Here is a 12,156-nt window from a genome sequence, read left to right as displayed (position 1 = left end):
ATGACCTGAATCCCAAAAAACATTTCCACTGCATTTCAGCCCTGCCACAAAAGGACCAGCTGACATGTCAGTGATTCTCTCGTTAACACAGGTGTGCGTGTTGACAAGGAGATCACTCTGTCATGCTGATTGAGTTCGAATAACAGACTGGAAGCATCAAAAGGAGGGTGGTGCTTGGAATCATTGTTCTTCCTCTGTCAAACATGGTTACCTGTTACCTGCAAGGAAACATGTGCCGTCATCATTGCTTTGCACAAAAAGGGCTTCACAGGCAAGGATATTGCTGCCAGTAAGATTGCACCTAAATCAACCATTTATCGGATCATCAAGAACTTCAAGGAGAGCGGTTCAATTGTTGTGAAGAAGGCTTTAGGGCGCCCAAGAAAGTCCAGCAAGCGCCAGGACCGTCTCCTAAAGTTGATTCAGCTGCGGGATCGGGGCACCACCAGTACAGAGCTTGCTCAGGAATGGCAGCAGGCAGGTGTGAGTGCATCTGCACGCACAGTGAGGTGAAGACTTTTGGAGGATGGCCTGGTGTCTAGAAGGGCAGCAAAGAAGCCCCTTCTCTCCAGGAAAAACATCAGGGACAGACTGATATTCTGCAAAAGGTACAGGGATTGGACTGCTGAGGATTGGAGTAAAGTCATTTTTCTCTGAATCCCCTTTCCGATTGTTTGGGGCATCTAGAAAAGAGCCAAGGGAGTGGGTTCACTCACAATTTTGCCTAAGAACACAGCCATGAATAAAGAATGGTACCAACACATGCTCAGAGAGTAACTTCTCCCAACCATCCAGGAACAGTTTGGTGACGAACAATGCCTTTTCCAGCATGATGGAGCACCTTCCCATAAGGCAAAAGTGATAACTAAGTGGCCCATATTTTGGGTCCATGGCCAGGAAACTCCCCAGACCTTATTCCGATTGAGAACTTGTGGTCAATCCTCAAGAGGCGGGTGAACAAACAAAAACCCACAAATTCTGACAAACTCCAAGCATTGATTATGCAAGAATGTGCTGCCATCAGTGTGGCAGATGTGGCCCAGAAGTTAATTGACAGCATGCCAGGGCGGATTGCAGAGGTCTTGAAAAAGAAGGGTCAACACTGCAAATATTGAGTCTTTGCATCAACTTCATGTAATTGTCAATAAAAGCCTTTGACACTTATGAAATGCTTGTAATTATACTTCAGTATTCCATAGTAACATCTGACAAAAATATCTATAAAGACACTGAAGCAGCAAACTTTGTGAAAATTCATATTTGTCATTCTCAAAATTTTGGCCGTATATATAATTTAATAATGACAATTACAACAGTACTCAATTAACACTTATTTTAACTTAATATAATACATAAATAAAATATATTTAGTCTCAAATAAATAATGAAACATGCTCAATCAGGTTTAAATAATGCAAAAACACAGTGTTGGAGAAGAAAGTAAAAGTGCAATATGTGCCATGTAAAAAAGCTAACGTTTAAGTTCCTTGCTCAGAACATGAGAACATATGAAAGCTGGTGGTTCAATATTCCCAGTTAAGAAGTCTTAAATTGTAGTTAATTATAGGAATTATGATGCGTCGACTATTTCTCTCTCTACCATTTGTATTTCATATACCTTTAACTATTGGATGTTCTAATAGGCACTTTAGTATTGCCAGCCTAATCTCAGGAGTTAATAGGCTTGAAGTCATAAACAGCACTGTGTGAAGCAAGCATTGCTAAGAGCTGCTGGCAAACACAGTAAAGTTTGAATGAATGCTTATGAGCCTGCTGCCACCTACCACCGCTCAGTCAGAATGCTCTGTCAAATCATAGACTTAATTATAATATAATAAACACAGAAATACGAGCCTTTGGTCATTAATATGGTCAAATCTTGAAACTATCATTTCGAAAACAAAACGCTTATTCTTTCAGCGAAATACCTGTTCCATATTTTATCGAACGGGTGGCAAACCTAAGTCTAAATACTTCTGTTACATTGCACAACCTTCAATTTTACGTCATAATTATGTACAATTCTTGCAAATTAGCTCACAACGAGCCAGGCGGTCCAAACGGTTGCATATACCCTGACTCTGCGTGCAATGAACACAAGAGAAGTGACGACTTTCCCTAGTTAATATTGCCTGCTAACATGAATTTCTTTTAACTAAATATGCAGATTTAAAAATATATACTTCTGTGTATTGATTTTAAGAAAAGCATTGATGTTTATGGTTAGGTACATTCGTGCAAAAATTGCGCTTTTGTGAAATCATCCCCCCGTTTGGCGTAGTAGGCTGTGATTCGATGATAAATTAACCGGCACAGCATTGATTATATGCAACGCAGGACAAGCTAGTTAACCTAGTAATATAATCAACCATGTGTAGTTAACTAGTGATTTGTGTGAAGGTTAATTTGTTTTTTACAAGATAAGTTTAATGCTAGCTGGCAACTTACCTTGGCTCCTTGCTGCACTTGCATAACAGGTGGTCAGCCTGCCACGCAGTTTCCTCATGGAATGCAATGTAATTGACGTCCGGAAGTGCAGATTACCGATTGTTATGATTGTTAACTTGAAATTGGCCATAATTAATCAGCCAACCTCTAGTCAGGACGCTCTCGATGTTGCAGCTGTAGAACCTTTTTTTGAGTGTCTCCGGACCCATGCCAAATCTTATTAGACTGTCTTGGTGTGTTTGGACCATTCTAGTTTGGTGATGTGGACACCAAGGAACTTGAAGCTCTCATCCTGCTCCACTACAGTGCCGTCGATGAGAATGGGGGCATGCTCGGTCCTCCTTTTCCTGTAGTCCACAATCATCTCCTTAGTCTTGGTTACATTGAGGGATAGGTTGTTCTTCTTGCACCACCCGGCCAGGTCTCTGACCTCCCTATAGGCTGTCTCGCCCTTGTCGGTGATCAGGCCTACCACTGTTGTGTCGTCTGCAAACGTAATGATGGCGTTGGAGTCGTGCCTGGCCATGCAGTCGTAGGTGAACAGGGAGTACAGCTGGGGACTGAGCACGTACCCCTGGGGGGTTCCAGTGTTGAGGATCAGCGTGGCGGATGTGTTGCTACCTACCCTCACCACCTGGGGGCGGCCCGTTAGGAAGTCCAGGATCCAGTTGAAGAGGGAGTTGTTTAGTCCCAGGATCCTTAGCTTAGTGATGAGCTTTGAGGGCACTACGGTGTTGAACGCTGAGCTGTAGTCAATGAATAGCATTCTCACATAAGTGTTCCTTTTGTCCAGGTGGGAAAGGGCAGTGTGGAGTGCAATAGAGATTGCATCATCTGTGGATCTGTTTGGGCGGTATGCAAATTGGAGTGGGTCTATGGTTTCTGGGTTAATGGTGTTGATGTGAGCCATTACCAGCCTTTCAAAGCACTTCATGGCTACGGACGTGAGTGCTACGGGTCTGTAGTCATTTAGGCAGGTTGCCTTTGTGTTCTTGGGTACAGGGACTATGGTGGTCTGCTTGAAACATGTTGGAATTACAGACTCAATCAGGGACATGTTGAAAATGTCAGTGAAGACACCTGCCAGTTGGTTAGGGGGTGGCCAGGGCAGGGGTTTGGAAAAGGAAAGAATAGCTCCTAGTACCGTGCTGAATAATAATGGATCAAGGTACAGGAGGAAGTGAGGGAGTGAGTCCATCGGTCATTAACCTAACCACACTACTTAGAATGCAGGGCCGAGGAGCAAAGTCCACCCCGATGTACACACCATGCAATCCAACAGCAGTTCCTGGTCACTACCCACGATGCAACAGTGTTCAGGTATACACAGTGTCGTTCTGTCAGCAGACGACATATTGCAATACTACTACCACTTTTAACTTGTGGTCAACACAGCTCAAGGAATCTGTACTTTTCATTTCCTAATGGGGGGGGGATTTGGTGAAGGAGCCACAAGTTCTAGGTCTGTTGATGTTTTACCAGCACCCAGAACACTGTAGAAACACACTCAACATGCCTCCCTCGCTCTCTCTCTTTCTCTCCTATCTGTTCTTCTCTGCTATCATATCATAACTTTATCACCATAGCCATCTACAGTCTGGTACAGTCAGGGTCAAAACTGCCGAGGCTGTTTGCAGTGTTACAAAAAAACGCAAGTGAGAATAAGATTGATTGGACAACCAGGAAGAGTTGATAGACTAGATAGTCAACAGTATAGTGTGTGTGAGTGACTGAAGTCTTTGTTACTAAGGCGATGTGGGGTGTCGCAACAGCGCAACAATTAAATCGGAACTCATTGTCTGAACCCACTGCCTTGCCCAGGAGAACAGACTGCCACAGATTCACACAAAAAAATATATATATATATATATAAGCGTGTGGTACCAGGGTAGACTGCATACCTACTATTTTGACATTATTTTTCAATGTCATCTAATTCATTATTATCTAATGGTAATTGGTACAGTTGAAAAGACAAGACACTCCCAAGCTTGGGAAAAGGAGAAATGCGTGCCACACCTCTATTTTAACACAGAGCGAGAGAGAAATGGGGAGTAGGAGAGGTGGGAGACATGTTCTGTGTCCATGATGAGTAAGCTTGTAGCTGTAACGTGTAGCTGCAAGCTCAGGCAGAAATGCCTCTTGGCCAACGCCCTGTTCACTGTGAACCCCCATAGGTCAGGTAGCTTGCTGACTGGGCTGTGACTCGGCTGTTCTCAATGGAGCTCAGATGGGCACACGTACCTCCTTAAGGGCCTAGAGTGAGACCTATGCATACTACACACACACACTGACACTCCCATGGCAACATGGTGACTTTCCTGTGACTCACCAGTCTGTTGTTCCAAATGCTAGTGAGATAAGTATGCATGAGGGCTCTCTGGGTGGAGGGTCTAGAATAACAGACACACACACCAATCTAATTTCTCTCTGAACCCTGGGGGAAAACGCAGGAAGGTCATTAGTGAGAAATACACAATTATACGGGCATCTCCACTACACTCCTGGTCTCTGTGGGAAACACATGACAACTCTCCAGTTCTAGAGATTGAAACATTAAACACACACACACACACACACACACACACACACACACACACACACACACACACATCCCCCATTCTGAGCCCCGGGGCTAACACAGGAGGGTGTGCTACGATCACTCACATCAGTAACAGGCTCACGGCTTGACAGACCCACAGAGCAGCTCCAGACTCATTTCAGACCAGGATTGTTATGCACGCTGGTACAGTAGTGCTACTCTCTCACGCACGTACAAAAAAAATACTTCGGCGCGGCATAAAATAACAATGAGTTAAATGTGATTTCCAGAGGGATGACAATTTAGATGTCTAAAACAAAGTCCTATATGAGATGAAACGAATATGCTTTTGCATAGTAAAGCTCATAGATACATTTTGATGTTTACTGTATTAGGTCATAATCACATGTATGCAAATGCAGTACCTGGAGATGCCTGGGTTGCATACGAGGACAGGCAGCGGTAGCCAGGAATGTTAGTGCATCGCCCATCATGTGCAAACACGCCCGGGGGACAACATGCTGTCACGGCTCGCCACATTCTCTCCTAGCTACTACAAGGTGGGAAATCTATCCGCTTTCCTTAATTTCTGTCATCCTGCCGCACGGTAGTCAGTCCAACCCTCCACCTCATTTCCATAGCTGCATATATTTGGAAACAAACACATTTTGTCAGGCTTTTCCGGTGACGGCAATATCAAGTGAATCTGTAGGCGACTCTCTGTCATGCCTCCCATAGGAAGCATTTCATATTGTATGTATTTTCGGCCTGAGTCTAGAAATAAGCAGGTACATCTAATGGTTTAAAAGCGTCAAATGAATACCCACTCTCGTATGAGTAAGGAGTAGCAGTGCAACATCGACTTAAAAAAAGATTTCTGCATCGTTCATCTTAGCTGATCTTGGACGAATGGCGCATTCGTGTGGAATTGTGTGACGTCTCAAGCTGCTACATTCATGCATATGAAAAATGAGATGCGCTTAGACAGAAACGTGTGAACACGTTGACACACTCTCACACACTTGGCTTTTGCTCTTTGGGAGAATGGCTCTAAACAGCCTGACTCTTGTGTCATGCATGCGTCCCACGGACTCTCCCACAATCCTATCCAGTTTACACACACACAGCATGTCAGTAATGTCTGTGCCCAGCAAAGAATCCCATCCCTTTCAGTCACAGTAACTCCCATCACAGCAAACATCTGAACCACACACTGGTGACATTGTAGAGTGGCCCTTAACATCACGTGCCACTCGCATCGCATTTAACTGCAATGAACGAGCCATCATTGATCATGTGTTGAGTGACCGGTGGGTTGAGTGTAGAAGTCGTGACGTTTTGTTCACAGTGAAACTGAGTGTTTTATATTGAGGAGTGGATGTGGGTCATCCTCCAACCAGCTCTCTCCTGCACCAGAGGTTATTTTGAGTCTGAAGACCATCAGAATTAGGAATGTGTGCAATGTGAGAGAGACACACACACACTCTCACTTGGCCTTTGCTCGTTGGGAAAATGGCTCCAAACAGAAAAAGTTTTAAAAAATGCATTTAATTGTAAGAAACTTTTAGAATTATTGGTCTAATTCTAGACATTCAGTTAGATAGCATTGGTTAAATATCCCCATGTAATGTTAATGGAGAGCTAGCATGGCTGCAACAGAATGAGTCGGCATTTAAATGGTTTCATAATGAGAAACCATGTTGGGCCAACTGAGGGATCAGTTAAGTGGGGAAGAGTAGATCAGGTCCAAACCAACACAGCAGAAGGAATGCACTTTAGCCGTATGACGATACTTCAGGAGGGAACGGGGAACAGGGGATACCTAGTCAGTTGTTCAACTGAAAAGTGTCTTCCGCATTTAACCCAACCCCTCTGAATCCGAGAGGTGCGGAGGGCTGCATTAATCTGCATCCGCCACTTCAGCGCCAAGGTGTATGATAGATGGTCACAACGAGAGGGGGAGAGAGAGAGCAGAATGGAGATAAGAGACAGGTACTGCCGGGAAAAATGACTTGATAAGGATTGAAAAAGAACTGAGGTGGGAGTGTTTTGAAATGGTTAAATAGCCAGTGATAAATGGCCATAAAGCGTTGGGCCTGTATTTACAGGTGAAGGAGGTGTGGCGTTTTGAGGAGGAACTGTGTGTGTGTGTGTTCACCATAAAGGTGTTGTCTTAGGAGGAATAGGGTGTGTATGAATGACTACTTACTTTCTCACACATGAGAAACCCGTCTAGCAGGTTCTGGGAGCTGATACTGTCAGTCAGCAGCCGGCAGGCAGGCAGGTGTCTAGCTCCCACAGCCGTATGTATAGGCGGAGGCTCAGCCCGGGGTTAAAGGCCGCGGGGGCTTAGCAGTTGGCATTCCTGTCCTGCAGCTGTCTCTCTGCCCCCTCCGCTCCTATCCCAGCAGCCTTTGCTGTTGATTCGGTGTTGTCATTTCTGGCACTATTCAGAGGGAGAACATTCATTCACCTATCTGTACTCTTACCTGGGGGAGAGAGTATGAAATAAAATGTATTTTAACTAACGGCCTAATTAATATTGACCTTTTTTTTTTAAAGACAGGTTAGAAGAATAAAGATGGCAAACTGTAAAATAATTGAGTGGTATGATTGTAATTTGTGGCAAAATGTGGAAGATAATTCTTTATCTAAATGTTCTCTTCTTTTTTTTGTGTCTTTCAGGTCTTCTCCTCCATTGTTGTTGGTTTGAGCCCAGGAGGCCACCATGGAAATGCAGAGTGGGTTCATAATCTGGCTATATTGTTCTCCCCCTTTCACAACCTTTAAAAAAAAAAAAAATCTTCCTTTGTTTTCTTCCTCTTCTTGGCTATCACCTTCCTCTTCTCTTAATTCCTCCTCTCCCTCATATTCCTTCCTCTCCTTTGTTCAACTGAACACAATGTCTTCCCCCTAGTGCAATTAACAAGCATGTTAGATGCATAATAGGTAACTTCCAAGTGCAGTGTTGTCTCTAGTAACCCCTCTTTGCTCTCCCTCCTAGTGCGTTAACACGAGTGTCAGCTATTATTCTAAGTGCAGTCCATAATAACCACATAGATCTCCCCTCTTCCCCTCTGTGCCCTGAGGGCACTAACAAGTGTGTTGACGTTATATATTATCCATGTTCAAAGTGCACTTCCAGTCTAACCTCTCTGCCCTCCTTCCCTCCGTAGTGGGAAATGACGGGAGGGTGAAGGTGAAAGAGTGGCAGCAGACCTACTACGCCGGGGACTCTGGGATCCAGTCAGGAGCCACCACAGTGAGGACCGATGACGACGGGACCGAGTACAGCACCAAGCAGTACAGCACCGTCACCACCACCGTCGTCTCAGAGAACCCTGCTGGTGAGACGCGCGCAGTTTAGTGTTTTGAATACACGCGCTCAAATTGACATAAACAAACATTCAGAAATACAACCTGCTGCAAACATGCACTGTGTCACTTAGGACCATGGAGTTAAAACACACACACACACCTTATTACTGCTTAATACTAAACTATCATTCAAACCCAACATCTAAAAATACAAACCACAGCATTCTCCCCCCTCCCTGTAGAAGTGGAGTCTCAGTATGCCCTGACCCGAGCCCAGCGTGTCCGAGCGGCCATGTTCCCAGAGACGGTGATGGAGGGCACGACCATCCTGTCCACCCAGACTGACCCGTCCCAGATGACCAACGTCCAGCGGCTGGCCGAGCCCTCGCAGCTCCTCAAGACGGCCATCGTCCACCTCATCAACTACCAGGACGACGCCGAGCTGGCCACCCGCGCCATCCCCGAGCTCACCAAGCTGCTCAACGATGAGGACCAGGTACAGTACGGGTTGTTTGATACGTCTGTCTTTGCGTCAGGGTTGGGCTCATTTCAGAATTTTGGAATTGACTCCCATTCAGCTCATGAGATTGAATTGGCCACACAGAGTGTATCATTTTTTGAGTTTGAGTAACAGGAAGTGCAATTTTATTCTGTGCAATTCAAAGAAATTCCACTCAGTCATAGAACATGAAAGTTTATTTGACCCCGACAGGTCACGCTTCCAGATACCAAAGAATATATCACACTTCTCTGGAAAAAATGTTCATATACTCTTTTAACCTTAGTGCTTAGAGTAGCCAGTTATATTTCCACCAATTATTTAATTTGTTTGGCTTCTTTTTGAAGGCCTTAAGGTCAATTTGAGGGTTAAACTAATGCATTCTGGGGGATGTGGTATTAATGAAATAACTTTGCTCATTCATTTGAAGTTTGTCCTGAAAATCTGTTTCAACAATATTTGATATGCATGTATATAACATGTTTGATATTTGATCTATTAGATATACAGTTGAAGTCAGTTTACATACACTTAGGTTGGAGTCATTAAAACTCGTTTTTAAACCACTCCACAAATTTCTTGTTAAACTGTAGGTTTGGTAAGTTGGTTAGGACATCTACTTTGTGCATGACACAAGTCATTTTTACAACAATTGCTTACAGACAGATTATTTTACTTATTCACTGTATCACATTTCCAGTGGGTCAGAAGTTTACATAAACTAAGTTGACTGTGCCTTTTAAACAGCTTGGAAAATTCCAGAAAATTATGTCATGGCTTTAGAAGCTTCTAATAGGCTAATTGACATAATTTGACTCAATTGGAGGTGGACCAAGGGATGTATTTCAAGGCCTACCTTGAAACTCAGTGCCTCTTTGCTTGACGACATGGGAAAATCCCCAAAAATCAGCCAAGACCTCAGAAATGTTTTTGTAGACCTTGGGAGCAATTTCCAAAAGCCTGGAGGTACCACTTTCATATGTACAAACAATAGTAAGCAAGTATAAACACCATGGGACCACGTGGACGTCATACCGCTCAGGAAGGAGACTCATTCTGTCTCCTAGAGATGAAGTACTTTGGTGCGAAAAGTGCAAATCAATCCCAGAACAACAGCAAAAGACCTTGTGAAGATACTGGAGGAAACGGGTACAAAATAATCTATATCCACAGTAAAATGAGTCTTATATCGACATAAAAGGCCACTCAGCAAGGAAGAAGCCACTGCTCCAAAACCTCCATAAAAAGCCAGACAATGGTTCGCAACTGCACATGGGGACAAAGATTGTACTTTTTGGAGAAGTGTCCTCTGGTCTGATGAAACAAAAATAGAACTGTTTGGCCATAATGACCATCGTTATGTTTGGAGGAAAAGGGGGAGGCTTGCAAGCCAAAGAACACCGTGAAGCAAGGGAGGCAGCATCCTGTTGAGGGGGTGCTTTGCTACAGGAGGGACTGGTGCACTTCACAAATAGATGGAAACATGAGGCAGGAAAATTATGTGGCTATATTGAAGCAACAACTCAAGACATTTGTCAGGAAGTTAAAGCTTGGTCACAAACGGGTCTTCCAAATGGACAATGACCCCAAGCATACTTCCAAAGTTGTGACAAAATGGCTTAAGGACAACAAAGTCAAGGTATCGGTGGCCAACACAAAGCCCTGACCTCAATCCTTTAGAAAATCTGTGAATATAATTGAAAAAGTGTGTGTGAGCAAGGAGGCCTATAAACCTGACTCAGTTACACCAGCTTTGTCAGGAGGAATTGGCCAAAATTCACCCAACTTATTGTAGGAAGCTTGTGGAAGGCTACCCAAAACGTTTGACCCAAGATCAACAATGTAAAGGCAATGCTACCAAATACTAATTTAGTGTACGAAACCTGATGAAAGAAATAAAAGCTGGAATAAATCACTCTCTACTATTATTCTGACATTTCACATTCTTAAAATAAAGTGGTGATCCTAACTGACCTAAGGCGGGGTATTTTTACTAGGTTTAAATGTCAGGAATTGTGAACAACGGAGTTTAAATGTATTTGGCTAAGGTGTATGTAAACTTCCGACTTCAACTGTATATTTGACTACACCATTATAGAATAGAAGAGGCATTATTTCATTTCAATTTCCTTGAATTAATTTGAATTGCAATTCTGAACCATGTTTACTACTTCAGTTGAATTGGAATTTGAGGCATTTTCAATTCTGAAAAGAGCACAACCCTGCTATGCATGTTTGTTTTATCTACCCTCGGCATCTAGCCATCAATCCACCCTTTGTCGTTCTAGACATTGATTCGTTCAATCACTCATTCGTTCATGTTATTTACCACTAGTAATCACAGGTGGTAGTCAACCTGGCTGTCATTCATTCACATTGCTGTACTTCTCCAATAGTCAAGATCTCTGCATTTTTCCCTCCATTCAAACGAACCAAACCCCCCTCTACGTCTTCCAGGTGGTAGTCAACAAAGCCTCCCTGATCGTCAACCAGCTGACCCGCAAGGAGGCGTCTCGCCGGGCACTGATGGCGTCCCCCCAGATGGTGGCGGCGGTGGTGCGGGCCATGCAGAACACCGGGGACATGGAGACAGCCCGGGCTACAGCCAGCATCCTCCACAACCTGTCTCACCAGAGAGAGGGCCTGCTCTCCATCTTCAAGTGCGGGGGCATCCCTGCCCTGGTCCGCATGCTCAGGTAGGAGTCTGAGGGACTGCGTGTGGGAGTGCATCCTCTCATTCTCGCAACTCCCTTATTTTGTGGCCTTTTTTATTTTGTGGCCTTCTATTGACAAAGCATTTGTTCATTATGAGTCTTACTATGTTCATCTCTGGAAATCCTTAAGGTAACTCTCTCCCTCTGTCAGTTCTCCCATGGAGTCTGTGCTGTTCTATGCCATCACCACCCTCCACAACCTGCTACTGCACCAGGAGGGAGCCAAGATGGCGGTGCGCCTGGCCGACGGCCTGCAGCGAATGGTGCCTCTGCTGAAGAAGAGCAACCCCAAGTTCCTGGCCATCACCACCGACTGCCTGCAGCTGCTGTCCTACGGCAACCAGGAGAGCAAGGTGTGTGTGTGGGAGGGTGGGGGGGGGTGAATGACAGTGTGTTTGAATGATTGCCCCGTGTTGGCATGGGTGTGGCTGCCATAGTAATTCTGTGACTGCACGCTTATGAGCATGTGTAGATATGAGACAGGTGTGGCCGGGTAGGGTGTCTGCCCTGTGTGCGCTTGCCTGTGGTTCAATGGGTAAGTGCATGTTTGGACAGGAGTGATACATGGAATGTTTTGACCCTTTTGAAGATGTTAACCTTGTAATGCCTAAACCCCTACTGGAAAAACGAGGAAT

General features: G+C 44.4%; 1 protein-coding gene across 8 annotated transcripts in view; it reads left to right on the top strand.

Annotated features, from left to right (window-relative positions):
* The window catches only part of LOC110485892 (junction plakoglobin a), a 32,454-nt gene that overhangs the window by 11,979 nt on the left and 8,319 nt on the right, over positions 1-12,156 (top strand). For 6 of the 8 annotated variants that reach the window (XM_090195946.1, XM_090195949.1, XM_090195948.1 and 3 more), the window contains exons 2-6: positions 7,676-7,731; positions 8,167-8,337; positions 8,551-8,804; positions 11,265-11,503; positions 11,673-11,874. In XM_090195946.1, the coding sequence (XP_090052072.1) occupies positions 7,719-7,731; positions 8,167-8,337; positions 8,551-8,804; positions 11,265-11,503; positions 11,673-11,874 (879 nt within the window). In that variant the 5' untranslated portion in view covers positions 7,676-7,718. Of the gene's footprint in view, positions 1-5,170; positions 5,551-7,675; positions 7,732-8,166; positions 8,338-8,550; positions 8,805-11,264; positions 11,504-11,672; positions 11,875-12,156 lie in introns of those variants that run through there. The other 2 variants (XM_090195947.1, XM_090195950.1) reach the window with 2 other exon arrangements.

The sequence above is a fragment of the Oncorhynchus mykiss genome, chromosome 13, assembly GCF_057628025.1.
Source record: "Oncorhynchus mykiss isolate SJ-2025 chromosome 13, ASM5762802v1, whole genome shotgun sequence".
NCBI classification, from domain to species: Eukaryota; Metazoa; Chordata; class Actinopteri; order Salmoniformes; family Salmonidae; genus Oncorhynchus; species Oncorhynchus mykiss.
Note: the sequence above shows the minus strand (reverse complement) of the source record. Positions and strands in the feature narration are given on the sequence as shown.